General features: G+C 35.4%; 2 protein-coding genes across 3 annotated transcripts in view; one reads left to right on the plus strand and one right to left on the minus strand.

Annotated features, from left to right (window-relative positions):
- The window catches only part of LOC131432974 (gamma-aminobutyric acid type B receptor subunit 1), a 247,899-nt gene that overhangs the window by 90,258 nt on the left and 138,311 nt on the right, over nt 1-19,330 (minus strand). The window contains exons 3-5 of the mRNA XM_058599660.1: nt 12,991-13,125; nt 11,359-11,529; nt 10,910-11,126 (exon numbers count right to left, since the gene is read on the minus strand). Of these exons, the coding sequence (XP_058455643.1) occupies nt 10,910-11,126; nt 11,359-11,529; nt 12,991-13,125 (523 nt within the window). The remainder of the gene's footprint in view (nt 1-10,909; nt 11,127-11,358; nt 11,530-12,990; nt 13,126-19,330) is intronic.
- Nucleotides 1-19,330, plus strand: part of LOC131432975 (uncharacterized) — a 290,167-nt gene that overhangs the window by 69,043 nt on the left and 201,794 nt on the right. The window lies entirely within an intron of this gene.

Below are 19,330 nucleotides of genomic sequence, written 5' to 3' on the forward strand. Positions count from 1 at the left end.
AAAACTAATGGTGAACAATATTTTTTCATATATATATTAGAGGTTCACTTCTCTGCTCAATATTCTGCAAAATAAAAAAGGCGAAGGGGGGGTACTATCAGAGACATAACTGGATGACGTGAATTCGAATAAAACTGATGTGCTTTTCCACACATCCGAATTTTGAAATTTGAATTTTGTGTGAATTTTGAAAACTTTCAATGCGTCACTTGCATAATAATAGGCTGGGCGCTTCAAAGGAATGACTGGGCGCTCGAAAATTCAAACTTCAAACTTTGAAAATAAGGCTCTCCCTAGTTGATTCGTGTGTTATCGTTATGTCTTACGCAGACCTGAAGGATACTGTTCATGATGACGATGTTGGCCAGAGGTGCTCTGATTGCGCAGGTGAGGTGTGAAAAACTTATAGCTACTGCTGTGCCAGCTCGTGCAGACGAACAGAAAATTTGTCCTTGAATATGGCAAAAACACATTCTACGTCGGTTGTCGTTGATTGATGCAAATAACCTACCCGTTTTGTGTTTTCTTCTTGCATGCAAATATAATGCTACTTGTTTGGCGAAAATTGTATTCTTGAAATTTGCAATCCGGAAATCATTTCACAGAGAATTAAATTTACTCAATGAGTTCAGAGCGAATCAAATAAAATTGATTCAAAATATTCTGTAATGGTATTTTTCCGGCAGCCAATAAATAACCGAAAACGCGGACGTGGTTTTACTGCTTCTCCAAACAAGTTAAAATTTAAAATGTTAATGTTTATTAGAGTATATGTAAATCGATGTCATGTACACATGTTGCGTTTACTAATGCCGTTTTTTATTGAAAACACTGGTGACGTGGATTGCTTCGGTTTTGCACTTTCGAGCAAAAGTGCAATTTTTCGACAGTGTTTTATTGTCATTTCTGCTCTAAAGTGCAAAACCAGAGCAATCCACGCCACCAGTGTTTTTCAATGAAAAACGGCATAAGAGTAGCACTCATTCTGGTCTAGTGTAGCCTTGTATTGCATAGCTCCCGATATGAAACTTGACCTCCATCTCAAAAATATGCCTGTAAGTTTTCAGGATGAAATCCCCTTATTTATATTTTTTATTTTTTTTTTTGAATCCTCCGCCATCACACGAGCGGTATTGTTACCAGTGTTGAGAAAATATCAAATAATCAAATATCACCACTGAACAAATCATTTTCGATTTTTTCCTTCGATTAGCACTATCCTCAAAATCAACGATAATTATGAGAGCGAAGAGCGAACGAAGAGCGTATGGGCAAAATCTCATTCCGTTCAGTATCACTATAGTGATGTTCCATAAACTTACACATGATGATGAAATGATAATGATTCAAAATCATTCCAACTAGTATCAGCCATGCAGCAATTTTACCGAACTTGATGATATTCAGTGAGATGAGTAGTGGTGCAGTTATATCGTGAATGAACATAGTAATTGATATTTGCATACATGCTGCAATTATTAACAATTATATTGACAATAATAACTATAGGAAAATTCAATTACAAAGCATGCTTCATGTAGCTGATTGAAAAATATTACCCTATTCAGCTTGATACACAATAGTAACAGGAGCGCAGGATTTCGCTGCACCAATTCAAACGCGCAATTCAAACACTGCGTCTGCAGCGTCACTCAAGACAAGGAAACCCCTACGCTCCTATTACTTCTAAGAATCAAATTCATGCTTAATAACGTTTGATTGGATTTAATCGAAATAGTGCATGGAATTGAAACCACCAGCTGGAATGAAAACGAAATCTTTTGTCTCTGTAATCAATATTCAGAATGTAATCGCTGCATGGCTGATAACCATGAGGATGATCATTTATAATCTTGTGTGAGTTTATCGAACATTATTATGGTGATATTGAACGGAATAAACGATAATCAACGATGATTATTATCAGTGATGATGGCTTATTTTTGATTACTTGAGAATGAACTTTTCATTTCAAGAAAAAAGCAGCAAAGGAGTTCCACGAACGCAACAAAGGAGTTATGTATGGTCTTGGAATTGCAGACTAGTTGGTAAGTCAGTTATAGAGTTCCTGTGTGTCAAAACTTTAAATGCGTTTTCAAAACTGCTTTTTCCAGATTGACAGGCGTGATAACTCTATAAGTTCTCTTCCAATTCACTTGAAATTTGATACAGATCTTCTCTGTAGCATTAACAAAGCCTTAGTATTACATTTCTTTGGTGGAATTGGACCTTCTGTTCAAACAGACTTCGCAGCTGATACATAGCATACAGAACCATTATATGGCAACTGGTTTGTAAAACCAGTATCCTATGCATTGAACCACCAATTTAGTTTTTAGTTAAATCCGACAAAAAAAAACGAAAAATTAAACTGTTTTGAGCACAAAACAATGTTACGGACAAAGAAAACAAAACACCGTATTCGGCTTTTGTAAACACAATCAAGTCCATTGGTGCCTAGAACACATGTGCACGAGTTTCAACCGTGTTGATGAAACAAGAACCGCGATTGAAAAAAAATCATAGTCATTTTACGGGAAGTGCCGCCCAAAGTATGAAATATCGCGATGTATTTGAAATTTTTAAAGGAATTCCTCAAACCCTTTTTTTATACATGCTGTGATTAATAGACACTAATGAAAATGCAATAAAAAATCATTTTTTATGCAGCTGTTTCAAAAGATTAGCCTATTTAGCTTGAATATCATTTACAAAAGCAACAGGAACGCAGGATTTCGCTGCGCCAGTTCAAACGCGCCATTTAAGGAGACAATGAAAATCTTGCGCTCCTGTTACTTCTGTAAATCGAATTGTCTCCGATTAAAATATTTGTTCACTGAATTTTCATTGCGCATTGGGTATTGAAGGCTGCCAAATTATCATTGTCAATTTGATTACGAGCCAAACTGATTATATTATACGTTCGTGTAGCATTCATTTCTTTTCATCTAGTAATAATTTCATTGCATATACGAAAAGTAAGAACTAAAACACACAATCGAAACTTAACCCAGCTTGGGTTGTGTTTTTGTTGGTACTCGAAACGCGCACCGTGTATAGTACATGGTGTACGAAACCAAATACCGTACCGGAGCGTAGTGTTCACACTGCACGGTTTAAATTTCATGTCTCGAATCTAACATCGCGCCCCTTAAGATTTAGGCGAAGGAAATTTGACCACAGAAATTGATGGAAGGAGTGGCATGTTCTATCGATACAAAGACAATAACCTAGACTGTTGCAAAGTCCGAGCGAATCAGGCCAAATCTCGACGTTTCATACAATCTATTTGGCATCAAAATTTAGTTCTATTTCGGAAATTTCATGTGGCATGATATATATTTCAACTATATAGAACTCAGATATTTTGAATCTTGAAAATTCACTAAAGGCCGCGATTCAGAGAAAAGTTCTGCACTCGGTGATAAAAATGTGATTAGAGAGTAAGGTAGATATATGAACCACGAGCTGTACCAAATATAAAAATATACTGATATTGGAAGACGGCAGATTTCAGTGCTCTGGACCTGTAGCAAAAATACAAGGAGAACCTGAAAGAGTTCATCGATTGCGGGCAAACCTCGTACTTACTGTGTGCAATCAAGGAGCATTAAGAGCATTGTAAACCTCAATCGATGATTGATTACTAACTAATGAGTTCTGTAATAATACATAATATTTTCGATTTTTCGTTATAACACTGGTGTCATGGATTGAACTTATATTACATTTTTAACAGAAATTATAAATTATGGAGGTATTCGATCACCAATTATGCACAGAGAATAGGAATTCGCGGAAGAAAAAACTTTCTTCAAAAAATTGTATAAAGCATACATGTGAAATTTCGGTAAAATTTGGATTTTGCATGCATCTAAACTAGCTGAAAACCATGACCGATTGCCAGGTTAAGCGTTCTGTGGACGAATTGCTACTTGGAAAGCACTATTCAAGTAGTTGGATTTCTCACACACATGGAAAACTTCACTTGAAAATCTGTTCTCTGTGATTTCTGCTAGAAAGTGGAATATCAGAGCAATAGGGCGAATGTACCAAAAGCCATATCATTGGTAGAGTCGCTAGGTATCATTTGACCGATTACTCGACAATCAACAAACAAAATCTGAAACTATAACTTTGTTTCGGCGATACCGCAGAAAAAATAGTTCGAAAATTGTTCAATTTTACTGTTATAGTGACTTGAAAACTCGAAGCGAATGCACTTGTTTTCATCTCACCTTTAAGGTCGAACAGAAACTAGCATCAAAATATAACAAGCAAGAAAGTTCAAAGTTTAAACTATGAACACATTTGAGACTAAATTTTCTAATCGTTGAATATTAACAGCAAGTTTGCTGCCAACACTGACCAATTATAATCCTCAAAATTATAAATACATTTGGTAGCTTACCATACTCCCTCAACATGTTCTGCGGATTATCATTATTATTAGTATGAATACTCGCTTGATAAATACGGTTCGACTCATCAGTGTTAAAGTTTTCCAATTTAATTGAATTGTTTTCACCTTTTTGCTTTTGGAAAGTGAAATTGAGCTAAGAAAGGTTTAGGTTTTTTTAAAAAAAAAGCGGAAGTCTAAGTATCAAGCCGACACTTCCCGCTACAGAAGAGAAAGTTGTATTACGATAATCTGTTGTAACTTTTTCACGAGAACAAATTTCTATGAGCTCAAAGTGGGAAAGCTAGCATCTCTTTAACTAAGTCTTCATCTTGATCCTAATAAGGTCTTTCTTAAAACGTAAAACCAGATCTCCCCCAGGATAAGTAAATATTTTTTAGATGTTTATATTGCTTTATGGTAGTTATACAATGTAGAAAGGGGTGTATGCTTGATTTTCGATCGGGACTACACATATTCATATACAAATCGGTATAACGATATCTTTTTCAATTTCTACTACGAATAATGGAATTTAAAAATTATTATTATTATTGAGAGCATCCTAGAAAGCTGTTGGTCTCATTTACCTAATAAGAGTATATTTTAACTAAACAGATTAACCGAAAGAAATTATTTCTATTTTCAATTCTCGATCCGAAGTATCGTGAAAGAAAACCAATTTTATTTTTTTTTATACTTTTAAGAGCTATCTGTGTAATGGCTTTCTCATATGTATATAAGAATTTCATTCATAGAACTTGTTCAACGTTTAAAATTACAAAGACATGAGACTTTTAATGATTTGGATAAATAATCTCCCACAACTAGAAAAAAATGAAGTTTTATATGACCTCAACAAAAATGCAGTCGATTATTTTCCGGAATTTTTCACCATTTTTTTTTAGAAAATAACAAAAATTATAAAAAATACACAGCATGTAAATCAATGGTGATACTTGAATTTAAATCCGTCGTTTCTATAATTATTTTTTGTAAGTAGTCTCAGTGGCAGCAGTCCCTTGTTTCAGTTCTACACTGGACCCTTAATAAGATTTGCTTCTATCAGCTTCTATTTTAAGGGGCGGGTAGAGTCTAACACATTTGTCAAAATCATTTATTTTTTCTTTATATTTCCTTATAGCAAAACATTTCAAGAATATTTTTTAAAATTTTCAAGCCTTTCGGAATAAAACTCAGCAAGTTATGGGCCTTTATCTTTGCTTATATCATACTGCGAAAAAGTAAGAACTCGGCGCACAGGCCTCAGATTTCTGCTTCGACTGACTTAAAAACTTGACAAAACATTTTTGAAATGTTTCATTATAACAAATTAAAAAAGAAAAAATATGATTTTTTGAAAATGTTATACCCTACGGGCTCCCTTGAGTAATTAATTGTTTCCATTGATTCTATAGACAAAAAGCGGTTTTTTTTTCTCGAAAGCAGGTTGTGAAAGTCCGTGTCCATCGTCATTCAAAAACTACTGCACCAATTTTTTTTTTAATTTTGCACACACTTTCTACGTATAAAAATCCAGACCCCAACGTTTTCCTTTCTGTTGTTTGTTACTTTGGGGAGGTTTTATAGCTACAAAATGGTGGAATTTTTCGTGGAAAATCGTAGTTCTCACTTAGAACAACCACAAAAATTCCAAAAATTAAAAAAAAATCAAACAGAAACGTCTGCGCTGAGATACAGTGGATACCGCAAATCATGATTTTTAAGAAGCGTCCTCAAAAATGCCTCTTTACCGACTTATTTCTCAATATTTTTCCACGAAAAAATTACTGAATGTTTTTCGAATGATGCTTTGTATTAGGCAAAACGCTTGAGTTCATTTTGTTGAACAATAGTTCAAACCCCCCCCCCCCCCCCCCCCCTTTAATCAACACACAGACGTTCCTAGGCTATGGTGCCCACTTGGTCACTATTTTTTGTGCTGATTCAAACAGATTTTATAAAATTGTTGATAAGTGTGTTCATGTTTGTGTCTTATGAATTTAGTAACTGTTTTCGTCATCATCGTGTATTTGTTTGTTTTATTTTTTAAACATGTATATTGTACATACCTACATATATACATACACACATATACATACACATATACATAGATAGATATATACATACATAACATACATACAAAGAGGGCTTTTTGTGGAAGCACGCGAGGACACGCAGTGCCCCTAAAGAAAATTTCGAAAATATCACCCTGACTCATCTGGATATTTTAAGCTTATCATACTTATCAATTCGTAAATGACTTTGATCATCAATTAGCCAGACCAACAAATCGGAATAATCTTGATGATTTCCTCTCTGGTTTTGCGTCATAAACCATACGGAAGTTGAAATTTTTAACATCCAAATTTGGAAGCTGCTTTAAAATTTGATACGTAATCTCACTCTAGAAGTCAATCTATCAAACAGAAACAACAGATCTCACTCTAACTAATGGTTTTCGTATATAAGATGACTAATGGAGGTGAGATAAAGAGGGTATCGTTACCCTACTTTTATCTCTACTATTTTTCGATCGTTAGTCCTGAGCTGAAACGGTGGCCTTTATTACCGTTCTTGCATGCACTTCCTCTTACATTTCACTCACACATCAACTCACCCATTAGACATCCTTACAAAATAAACTGGATAAACATCGTTTGACAGCTATTAGTTGGTTTGCTCACATTTTCAGTCTATATTATTTTATTCTATTTCACAATGTTACATCTCATTCCACTCTATTCTATGGTGAATAAACCAAGTATAAACAAACTTAATTTACCGTTCATCTGCTGCCATCGTGTGAAACCTAATTGGGATATGTTCATTCCACCTAATTTCCACTTCAAACTGGTAATAAGGGCCAGTAGTATGAATATGAAACATAAAACAGAGCTCAGTTAAGCCCTACCGGCCTCTCCAACCCCGGATGTTGGAGAGTAATGCAATCAACATCTTATTCAAGTCGTTCCATATCTTATTCATTTAATTCAATAATGAAGCTAAAAACTATAACGCATATATTTATCAAATTGTAACGCAAATTGATTGTATCTGATGATGTTTGCAATACCGTCAAGCCCATCAACCACGGGATGGTTAATTGAAATCCGTTGTTTCTATAAAATTCGTTATAAATAATTTAGAACGTTTAACATATTTTTTCCAAATATGTTCAAAATGAAGATTGTAAAATTTCTTAATTTGTGTTCAATTTCGTGATTCAAATAAGTGCATTAAAACTGTGTTTGAAATATTGATTCCAGGCTACCAATAAAATTTTTTGGATGATTTATGACAATTTAAGAGATTCCTGTTTTGGCCATTTTCAAAAGATGCGAGTATGATTTCAGTGGTTCAAGCTATGGTTATTTATTCAAAGTTTTCTTGCATCTTGCTTTCTCATATAGAAAGGTTATGCAATCACTGTGAAAACCGACTTTTGATCCGAGGCCCGGAGGGCCGAGTGTCATATACCATTCGACTCAGTTCGTCGAGTACGCAAAATGTCTGTGTGTGTGTATGTGCGTATGTGTGTATGTAACGTTTTTTTACACTAACTTTTCTCGGAGATGGCTGAACCGATTTTCACAAACTTAGATTCAAATGAAAGATCTTGTGGTCTTATACAAAATTCCTGAATATTATTTGGATCCGACTTCCGGTTCCGGAATTATGGGGTAAAATGTGCAAAAAATTGTGAAAATAAGTGCACCAACTTTTCTCAGAGATGGCTGAAACGATTTTCACAAACTTAGATTCAAATGAAAGGTCCCATACAAAATTCCTGAATATTATTGGGATCCGACTTTCGGTTCGGGAGTTATGAGGTAAAATGTGCAAAAAAAAAGAAAATATGTGTTCTAACTTTTCTCATAGATGGCGCGACCGATTTTCACAAACTTAGATTCAAATGAAAGGTCCTGTGGTCTCATACGTAATGCCTGAACTTCATGCTTACCCGACTTCCGGATCCGGAAATATTGGGTAAAGTGGGTTAAAAATTGTATACCATCACTGAAAATATTGATAGTTTTTATCAGTAGACGGTCAAACAAACCGATTTCGGTTATTCTTTTAAAAATCGCAGTATTATATATGATAGTATGATTGATATGAGAAAGGCATCATTACACCACTAGGTGGATTAAAACAGTTTTTTTTCTTAAAAATCTACAATCATCCCTATTTTACCCCGAGTGTACGTGTCACTGTCACCAAATCTTTTCAAAACAGATGGGTCAGAGCCGTTCGTGTCAAAAAATGCTCTGCGATCGTCTGAGCAAAGTGGTTGAAAAAGTCTCTGGTCTCAACGAGACTAGCAGATTAAATAAATTACTTTCGAAATCAAAGGAGTTTCATGACGGTTTCTTAAGAACTTGCTCGAAGAATAATGACGATTGAATCGTTCGAATGGGCAGTTAAGAGTTTTGCTCCGTACAAGTCTCTTGGAAAGGATAGAGTTTTCCCAGTGTTACTGCAGAAAGGGTATGAACATTTCAAACATATTTTGAAGAAATTTCTTACTTTTATTCTTACCACACGATAAATTCTTGGCTATATATATAGAGCTTGGCAGGAAATAATTGTGAAATTTATTCCCGAAGGAATAAGGAAGTGGTGCGTGATTGTTAGTGAACCTGGTGAAAAATGTATCTCTTTGGCGATACGCAACTCTCAGGTAAATCGTCTAAGGCCACTGGTCCGTCCTGGCCCAACACCCCAAATCGATAAAGGATGAAAGTTAGTGCCCAGCGTTCGGTCGAAGCAGAATACACTATAAGAACAGACGAAGATTGGGAGCCCTGAGGTTGAGTTCGAGGTATGTCTCATGTTTCATTTTAACCAAGTAATAATCTTAGTTACAAACTTGATGAACACATAGTTTGTTATACGGACGGTTCTCTGTTGGATGGTCTTGCTAGTGCTGGTGTCTACCGTCGTGAAATCATACTAGAGCAGTCTTGGTGGATAATGTGTTCCAAGCTGAAATCTACGCGATTCTGTATGAGGTAAAATTGACGCTTCAGCAGAAAGTCTGTGGTAAACGAATTCATTTTTGTTCTGACAGTACAAAAAACCAAAATTAAACAGTTTCCTATGGGTAGGTATTACTGGAAATGAATGGGCTGATGAGTTGGCTCGAGCTGGTGCCACGAATTATTTCATTAGTGGTCCAGTTTTACCACTGTCAACTAGTTGGATACAGCACAAAATTCGTGCTTGGACTGTATCTAAACATATCAGCTACTGGCGCAGCTTGCAAACTTGCGCTCAGACAAAAGCATTTTTACCAGATTTGAATCTGAAAATTTCAAAATGACTACTGCATTTTTCCAAGCATCATTCCAGTATTCTGGTCAGAGCTCTGACTGGACACTGCAGACTCAACTATCACATGGCTACTATTCCGCGAGCTATATATTGTATTATTCGTGAGATTTGTGTGAATGCGATTATGGTACTTCATATCATCTGATATGTAACTGTCCCGCATTGACGCAACTACGTATTCGGGTTTTTGGTTCTCCATACATGGTTGAGTCTGTGTATGCGGAGCTAAAATTAAAGGATATTTTATCGTTTCTCGCTCAATGTGGTAAGGCGCTATAGTATTATATTCTGTATTGATCTTAAAATGTTTTAGCAGATCGTTTGGCATCCTTCGGGGGGTGTCCAATTTACTTCTGCTCATACATATTGCGAATCGGTATGCATTCTTCCGGGAACGGAGAATGGTGTTACTTATATAAAATAACTAAATCCTCTCGGGGATTGGATGCTTTATAAAATGTGCATTTTGACACCAGCAGAACGATTTGTTTCTTTTTGTTTTGTGTTGTATTCCAACTTCATCTACTCCACAATTCGCTTCTATGTTCATTTTTACTTTCCTTTCCCATCAGGAAAATATTGAGAAGCCAAGGTAAGGCGCAAATCTTCAAATTACTAAGAGAACGTGCCACATGAGCCAATTAGTTCTGATTAATGATTGCACTACAATTTATTTTGCGAAAAAAGAAAACAATTTTATCGAGTTCGGCCCTGTTTTTTGTATTTTTTTCAATTTTGAGTATTTAGATCGAGATCAAAAACTCTAGAAAAACGATGTAGCTCAACAGATAATTTTGGCAGGATGATTCACCTGAACAGATTATAAGTGGATGAGTTCTAAATACTAATCTTCGATTTCATTTTGTTAGTTCAGTGAACAATCATCAACTACAGCAGAGCATTCCAGCACAACGTACAGTTTGCTCTCGTCTACAGATATTGTTGGAAACATCGGAGATTACCATTGACTGATGTAAGTGCTTACTTGTTTTGCCCCACTGCTAATGTATATAACAAACAAAATGGTATTATTGCCAACCTAGATCGAATCTTTCGGATCAGTGTTCATTTAGTTTGGTATGGTCTTCATGATTTTCAATCGGAATGAAGCGCAAAACAGAGCTTTCCGGGGGGAATAAATGTTATTAAACTGGCATGAGAGAAGGTACTTACCGATAAAAAACCACACGTACGCACGGCCGTAAATCTGCTGTTTGTACATTTCGCACAGGACCCGCCTGGCTGCAACTACGTAGAATAGTCCGACGATGATGCGAGCATCTTGTCGTCGTAAATTCCGCACCGCATCGGTTGGATCGGAGAGGAATGATTGTCTTGTCACTATCTCGATACCGGCTTCCTTACATCGAGTTTCTAAATCCTCGACAGTCTGTGTGTTTAGTTTTTCCCGAGGGATGACCCAGCAAAAATCGAAGGAGAAAGAGAGAGAGAGAGAACAAAAACAGGAAACCCAAACTGTTAGTAACTTGGATAAAACCTGGCTGCGATGCAAGGATTAGGTTAATCGTTTCGCCAATCAATCCTGGTTAACATTCGATTTGGTAAGCAGTCTTTGTTTGGGTACGAATCTCTTACGTGAATTTTTATTTTCGAATACTTACCGATATGAACACTTCTTCGGCTTGCTGAAGGATCGCTACACGCGACCATCCAAATTTTTGCATTAATTTTATTCTAGTCGGATTATGTACAGTGGCAGATGGATGCGTTCTAAATAATGTAGGGAATCTACTTCTATCTGATAAGGCAGGACTAGATGCGCCGTAACAAAGCTGGAAAAGATCGAATAGAAAAGCAATTTTATTTGTATCACACCTTGACATTGAGGATATTTCTCTATGTTTTTGTTTGCTTCTGATTTGTTTACATTGCTTAATACTACGCGTAATATATCAAATAAATACAGTCTGTTACATAAGAGCGTGGTCACGATTACTCGCGATCGATAAAGTGGAATGGTGTGATTTTTTTTAGCAGTAATGTCCTTCATGCAATGCGAGAATAAATCAGCTGACTATTGTATAAAATTCGATCTCAGCATTTTTCCAAAATGAGTGCTCGCACCCGAAAGGCCAAATGGATTGGCCCTCTCAGTCGCCCGATGCCAATCCAAATGAGAACGATTGGGCTCAAATGTAAGTTTTTGATCTAATAAAATAAAATAAAATTCAACAGTATTTGCGTGTTTAGTATTTTCGTTTTCTCACAACTGTGACCACGCTCTTATGTAACAAACTGTAAGTTCGTTGAACATGTACACATACACACACATACACAAACACACGTACACACATACACATTTACACACATACAGTCGAACGGTATAAACAACTAGGGGTATCCGAAGCTTCGATCTAACTTACTCTTACTTTCTTACTATTTTTTTTCTTTTCTTACTTAATCTTACTTTGTTAATATGACATACTCAAATCAAATGAATCATTCAAATAGCGGTAACTTTCTTTTTTGGGTAAGAAATCCGCAAAAAAAATGTCTACAAAGCGCCTACTTCCACTTCCAAAATCACACATAAGTGGCCGGATTTTGGTTCATGTCTTGCTCGAAAGATGTTATGGAGTACAAAGCTTATTAGGTCTACTTCGTGCCGAAGTATTCCAATCCCCGACTGCACCGAAACCATGGTCAATTCAGAAGCACTGGGCCGTTATGAAGCAGGCGCTTCGGAAACATACTAATGTCGTTTTCGCTTGATGCCAAGCCTAACTCAGTTTTCACCCTAACTGCTGTCAAACCGTTTGTTTGAAGGTAGCTTCCATGTTGTTGAAATGAAAATCGAGACAGTTTCGAACCTGGTTTTTATATGAGGTTTGTTCAAATCCCCGTTGCTAAGTGCGAATAAATTCTTAGTGTCTAAAGGCTGTACCAAATCCGTACCCGATAGAAAAATAATCTTTACCCGTACAACGACCATCTCTAACTCTACTGATCATAACAAGATGTTTTTTGTGCTATCCAAAGTGATGCACATTACATTTATTGCATGGCACCGTGAAAGCAATACATGAGTGACTTGAATGACGAAACTGAATATGCTTTCGGGACGGTAGAGATCTGCATGATGTTTAAAAATTCGTTAACAGCTTGTATCTGGGTTTATGGAGCAGTAAGCATTAGAAAAAATACAACATAATTAATCTATGCGGAAGTAGCGCGAACATAACGACTATTAGATAGAATGCAGAGAATATAGAAAATTATTTAAGATAGTTTACCACAACTAGGTTCCACATTTTCGCTGCTTCGGCAACTGTTGTACAAACTGTGCTGCAGCCTGCTAGCAGCATCAGCTTCTGGGGCGCATTGTACAGCAGATTGTACATAACACTAGCTCCGAGTCCGGGTTCACACTAGAAGAAAAGAGAGAAAAATGATGCTGGTTAGTAGGATTTCTGCTTTGGTCCGTTTTCATGTTTGGTTTGGTTCTGGAAATGAACGGTGCACGTTTTTATTTCTATGCTTCCTTTTGTATAAGGGCTAATTTCACACCCCAGAAAGCATGATGTGCCATTACTGTTAGGGAGTTAGCATGGTGAGTGAAATATAATAATTGCCATTCGTCGGTATACCCAACAAGTCTGCAAAAACCTTTAAAGATGGGTGCTGTAAACCGGTATTACATACATTATATATATATATATATATATATATATATATATATATATATATATATATATATATATATATATATATATATATATATATATATATATATATATATATATATATATATATATATATATATATATATATATATATATATATACACTTTTAGAAAAAATTAAAATTGCGCAAGACGTAAATTCAAACATGCGGTACTTTGTTGGGTGATAACAGAATATTACGTCCATTAACATATAAATATAAATTTTGTGTCTATTATTAGTCAATTTAATTAGCAGTAAATGATTAGTACTTACAAGCTCTTGGATGTAAATTCTGATAAATTGTAACGCTCCTTTTATGTGCATTTATTGAGACGCGCAAATTTACATTATTTTTTCGTTGTGTGTAGGTATACTACTTTGCCTTGCAAAAGTTTGAACTCAATCTGTTTTTTTTTATTCAGCATTTGAATCATCATCCTTAGATAGTTGTATCGGATTTGAGAATACCATTTTTGAAATGAGTTCAAACATAACTATTTGTGATGTTTCTCGTTGCGTTACTTATTGGTTTTGTTCAAAATCAGTATCTGAGCCCGGTTTTCTTTTGTTATTTACTTTGCTCTCACCATTTTCGAAATTTTGAATAGTTTTAAAGTAGCAATTCTAACTAAAATCCTGTGCAATGCTCTAATTGTCAAATCGATGTTATGTTTATTGAAATTTCAAGCAGGTGGGCTTCGAAATCATAGGAGGACATTTTCAAGTGTCGATGCATCGAATCTGAGTTCAAACAAGTAGCTGTTGCACTTCAATAGTATGACTGGTCACACTGTCCTTATCATAATATTTCGATAAAATAAATAAATGATAATTAAAAAAAATCATTCACTAGTGTGTTGCCATACAAATAGGTGCAAAAATAAAATGTAGAATGATGAATAAAGTAATGAACAGAAAACTAAACGATTTTCTCAAGTGTGTCCAAACTTTTACAAGGCAGTATACATATGAAAACCTTTTTTAATCCACCTAGTGGTGTAATTTTGCATAATTTTAAATTCGGTTTGACCGTTGCTGCAAAATCGAAGTGAGTTCAATTTTTGGAGCTTTTCTTCACTATTACCGGTGCGTTCGGAAGTGGAAACCGGGCACTAGTAGCAAATACAAATTATCATAAAAATGTTTAAGAAGAAGACTGATCATATTACAAAAATTGACCTAGTGAATCGGAAATTGAAACGGTCCTTGTTGTGCTTTCTTGTGATGGATTCTGTTTCTATTCATTGATTTGTGACTTATTGCGCTTCACACATACATACATACTGTGCTAAGAGTGACGCTACTTTTGTTATTTTCAGAACAATGGATCAAAAACGATTTCGTGTTTTATTTTTAAACTGCTTCTTGATGAGAAAAAATATCGTTCAAGCAAAGGTATGGATACTCCGCTCCATCAGAAACAACAATAAAACGTTGGTTTGTTAACTTCAAACGTGGACGTAGAGACACCAATGATGCAGAACGCAGTGGACGTCAAAACATAAAAAAATCCACAAAATTGTTTTGAATGATCGAAAAGTGAAGTAGCGTGAGTTAGCTGACATCGTAAAGATATCGAAAGAATGTGTTGGCTTTATATTGCATGAGAATTTGACTATGAGAGAGCTCTGTTCAAGGTGGGTGCCGCGTTTTCTCACTGTTGACCAAAAACGAAAACATGTTGATGATTTTGAGCAGTGTTCAGCCATGTTTTAACGCAACAAACCGGATCCCACATCGGCGAATACGGGCCAGATTTGGCTCCCAGCGACTACTGGCTGTTCGCAGACTTAAAAAATTCTCGACGGTAAGAAATTTCGCACGAATGAAGAGGTTATCGTTGAAACTGAGGTCTATTTTGAGCCAAAAAATAAATCGTTCTACAAAAGTGGTATTGAAATGTTTGACTGGAGCTGGACTGATTGCATTGTTCTTGATGGAGATTACGTTGATGAGAAAAGTTAATTTTGAACAAAAAAATCGTGTTCTTATTGCAAGGCCCGGGACTTGCAGCCCATGTGTTATTACTGTGTATTCAAACCCCCAAATGTAAAGCAAAGCCTTGGTATTTCATTCCTGTAGTGGAATTTGACCTTTTGTTTCAACAGACTTCGCAGTCGATTCAGAGTGTACAGAACCATTGCATGGCTGGTGCTACGATTCTACTGACACTACGAATCCTTCCAGGTCGGGGCTCGAACATACGAAAACTGGTTTGTAAGACCAGTGCCTTATGCAATCCATATAGGAATAGGAACTGAAATATTTTTTTTCGAGCAGTTTTAAGGAAAGCGGAAGAGTTCTAGACTAAGATTTTTGCCTTTCTTGAATTGCAGTTTTAGGCAGAATGTTCCGATTTTTTTTTTTGTTCAACCATATGGAAGATTTATAGATTAAAATCAGGAAAAGAAGCGCCGGTATTTGTTTTTACGCACACATTGTTGACATTACTCATACGCTTGCAAAGAGTCTTGCTCCTTAAAGTCGCTTAAGTCATCGAAGATAAAAGGAAATAAAAAGGGAGAAAATGTTGCATTTTGACATTACTCATACGCTTGCAAACAGTCTTGCTCCTTAAAGTCGCTTCAGTTCCCACCGGGTTCGTACATAAAAAAAATTAAGAATATTCGCCAGAAAAGTGGGAAAAATCAATAAAATTGTTTTGTATGGAAAATGGAATTCTCTGTTGAAAAAGTCGCCTATGCTTGCTAGATCATCGACAGGTATTTGTCCATAACGAGTTGCATAAGTATTTGGCCGCCGAAGGAAAAAATACTAGCTCGTTGAAAAAATTGTTTGGCGCGCAACGAGGTGTTATGTGTGGAGATTTCACATGCATACTTGATCCACGTGATTCTTCATTTCATTATTGCTTATTAAATGACTGGCGGAATACATATGAGTGTTTTAGAAATGCCGTTGTAGGCAGAAGAAAAAGTTCTGATATCGTTCAGCAGTTGATGGATTGTGTGCAATGGAGTCAAATGAATAACATTGGTCATTGTGAATCAATGAAAAGATTGTGCTGTAGATGGACTAAGGTCGAACTAAGCGAATTTTCTTGCATTTTGCTTTCGAATGATTTAAATTACACGAAGCGCACATAATAAGTGTCAATTAGATATCAATATTCAGGATGGATGGAGACTATTTCATTTTCTGAGAAGAATGTTCAAACTGATAAGATCAATATCAACTTAAAATGTAAACGTCGTCTCTCCAAGCCACTACAAGTTCTTTAGTACCTAAAAATATCCACTTTATTAGAGCTCTATATATTAGATATAGAGGTTGTGTCGATGCTTAAAATCTGTACAAGAAAATCTTGATTTCCGGAAGCAAGAATCACACCTGGAAGAGAAAACGTGGCACCTTATATTAATTATGTCGAAGTCATTAGAAAGGGATCTCTGTTCAGTGCAGTTGATTCAAAGGATGAGATGACAGTCTGTTCATTTGCTCTAATTTAACTTAACAGAAGTGTTTCACATTTTTACATTAATTTTTGGTGATATTTCTTGTTTTGGGCTGCGAATGTGTGTCGAATTCCGTTGATTATAGGTTAAGTAATCAGGAAAAGTATAAGTGCGAACAAATAATTTTTGGGCGAGACGAAGTTCGACGGGTCAGCTAGTTGGTATATAAAACTGTGGGTCTCCAAAAGTCGAAAGTCGGAATCTAGTAATCTTCATGTACTCAATATTTTATTGAAACAATCAAAACAAAATACAAAGCAATCCGAATAACCTTATATCGGAATGCATGTAAATGTTTTAGCATACAGCTCTCAACAAGCTTTATTTATTCTCCAATAACAGCTATTGAACTGGATCTTTTCTATGTAAGTAACTTATTCTCCAGCAATCAATCGTTTCCAAAACAGATACGCATAATCAAATTTACATCCAACCATAATTTCATGATTATTCCACAAGCCATAAGCTTGCGGATTATACAATTTGATAATGTTTCCTTATTGTTTCACAGCAGCAACAGAGTTCGTAATTTGCTGTCCTAAAACTTAAATACTCAAACACAAACAAAGCGCATGGGGAGAAAATTAAATCAACTTCCACATCAAAGCATTTAATCCAGTAGGTGATGACCACAGCGAGGCGAAACCAGTGAAAACGGCGGAAACCCATCACAGGATGTCTGTGTTTCGCATTACCCAAAAGTGGAACGATGACTCGGCGCTAGCGTCATCAATGAAGGGATAAGCTGTGGGTGCCTACATCTGGACATCGGTCGAAGAGAAACGAGCATCAGTCTCGTCATCAGCCCCGGGAAATTGCAACTATTCCCGGAGAGCGAGTTTTACAATCAATTAGTTTTTCATTTAATTTCATTCATCGCCACACGTTTGCGTTCGAGTTTTGCCTTGGGGGATATTACTGCATTCGATAAGGGTTTTCTTCGCATATCAACATTGACTTTGAATGAATAAAGAATACTGAAATACCTCACTCATTCAATGATGATAGATCGGTTGGAATTGCTGTTTGATCCGTAGCTGATCCAATTAAAACAAGTAACAAACAGTTAAGTTTCCATGATTTGTTTTTCAATTATTCGAATTTCAATAGATAATTGGGCATCAAAGATCGAACATAATCGATCAGTTTTATTTATTTACGAATGGCTGTCTTCATGTAATTGATTTGTACTGAATATTAATCCTATCTCTCCAGTCGTTCAATTGAGATTCCGTGTGAAGAATTGTTCATTATACACCGAAACCTCCATTTACGAACTAAACGGGGGTTCGTAAATCGAGGTACATCGTAAAAAAAGTTAACGTTATTTTGGATTTGGTTCGTAAAAAAAGTTTATGTTATTTGGAATTTACTTAGTAAATTATGGTTATTTTCAAAATGAATATAAAGAGTTGGTGAAAGAAAATGATGTTTGGGGTCGTTTCAAAATCCTAGATGGCGGTTTATAAATATTCCATGGATCACTAACAATATGGGAATTTCCGGAACGAATGTTTGAGGTGGTTCTGAATTTCAAGATGGTGACTTCCGGTTCAATGATATTCCTTAAAAACTCTTACAATTGAAGTATTTTCGGAACGGGTTGAATGAGTAAATGTCGGAAAACGATATAATTTAGGTAATTCTGAATTCCAAGATGGCGACTTCCAGTTTATTTATAATCTTGAACGCCATTACAATATGGGTATTGTCGGAACGGATTTGATGAGTAGATGTCGGAAAACGATGATGGAGGTAGTTTTGAATTTCAAGATGACGACTTCCGGTTTATTGATATTCCCTGAAAACTCCTTCAATTTGAGTATTTTCGGAGTGTTTACCTGGATCACGTTACTATAAAAAGCAGAGACTTTACTTCGAACATACTGCAAACTGTAGTGTTTACTACAATTTTTTGGTAGGTAGCTCTAGAGGTTGCCACTCGTGTGTTTGCTGATAAAGTGAAGTAGAAAAATTAAACAAAGTGACAAAGTATACTTATTCCAGCTTTTCCGGCTCCGTGGCGATACGGCATGCAGTGAATTCGAAAGTAGCTTAACTATTCCCTCCCATGGTGGGCTTGACAGTATTGCAATCATTATCTGATATAATCAATTACAATTTAATATAAATATGTGTTATATTATATTAAATTATATTATATTATATTATATTATATTATATTATATTATATTATATTATATTATATTATATTATATTATATTATATTATATTATATTATATTATATTATATTATATTATATTATATTATATTATATTATATTATATTATATTATATTATATTATATTATATTATATTATATTATATTGTATTATATTACATTGTATTGCATTTGGGGGATTTAACTCCCCATGGAATATTTTTCAAAATTAAGTTCCTCGAACAATAGAGTACTTTTTATTTAAAAGTG

This window comes from Malaya genurostris, chromosome 2, assembly GCF_030247185.1.
Source record: "Malaya genurostris strain Urasoe2022 chromosome 2, Malgen_1.1, whole genome shotgun sequence".
NCBI lineage: Eukaryota > Metazoa > Arthropoda > Insecta > Diptera > Culicidae > Malaya > Malaya genurostris.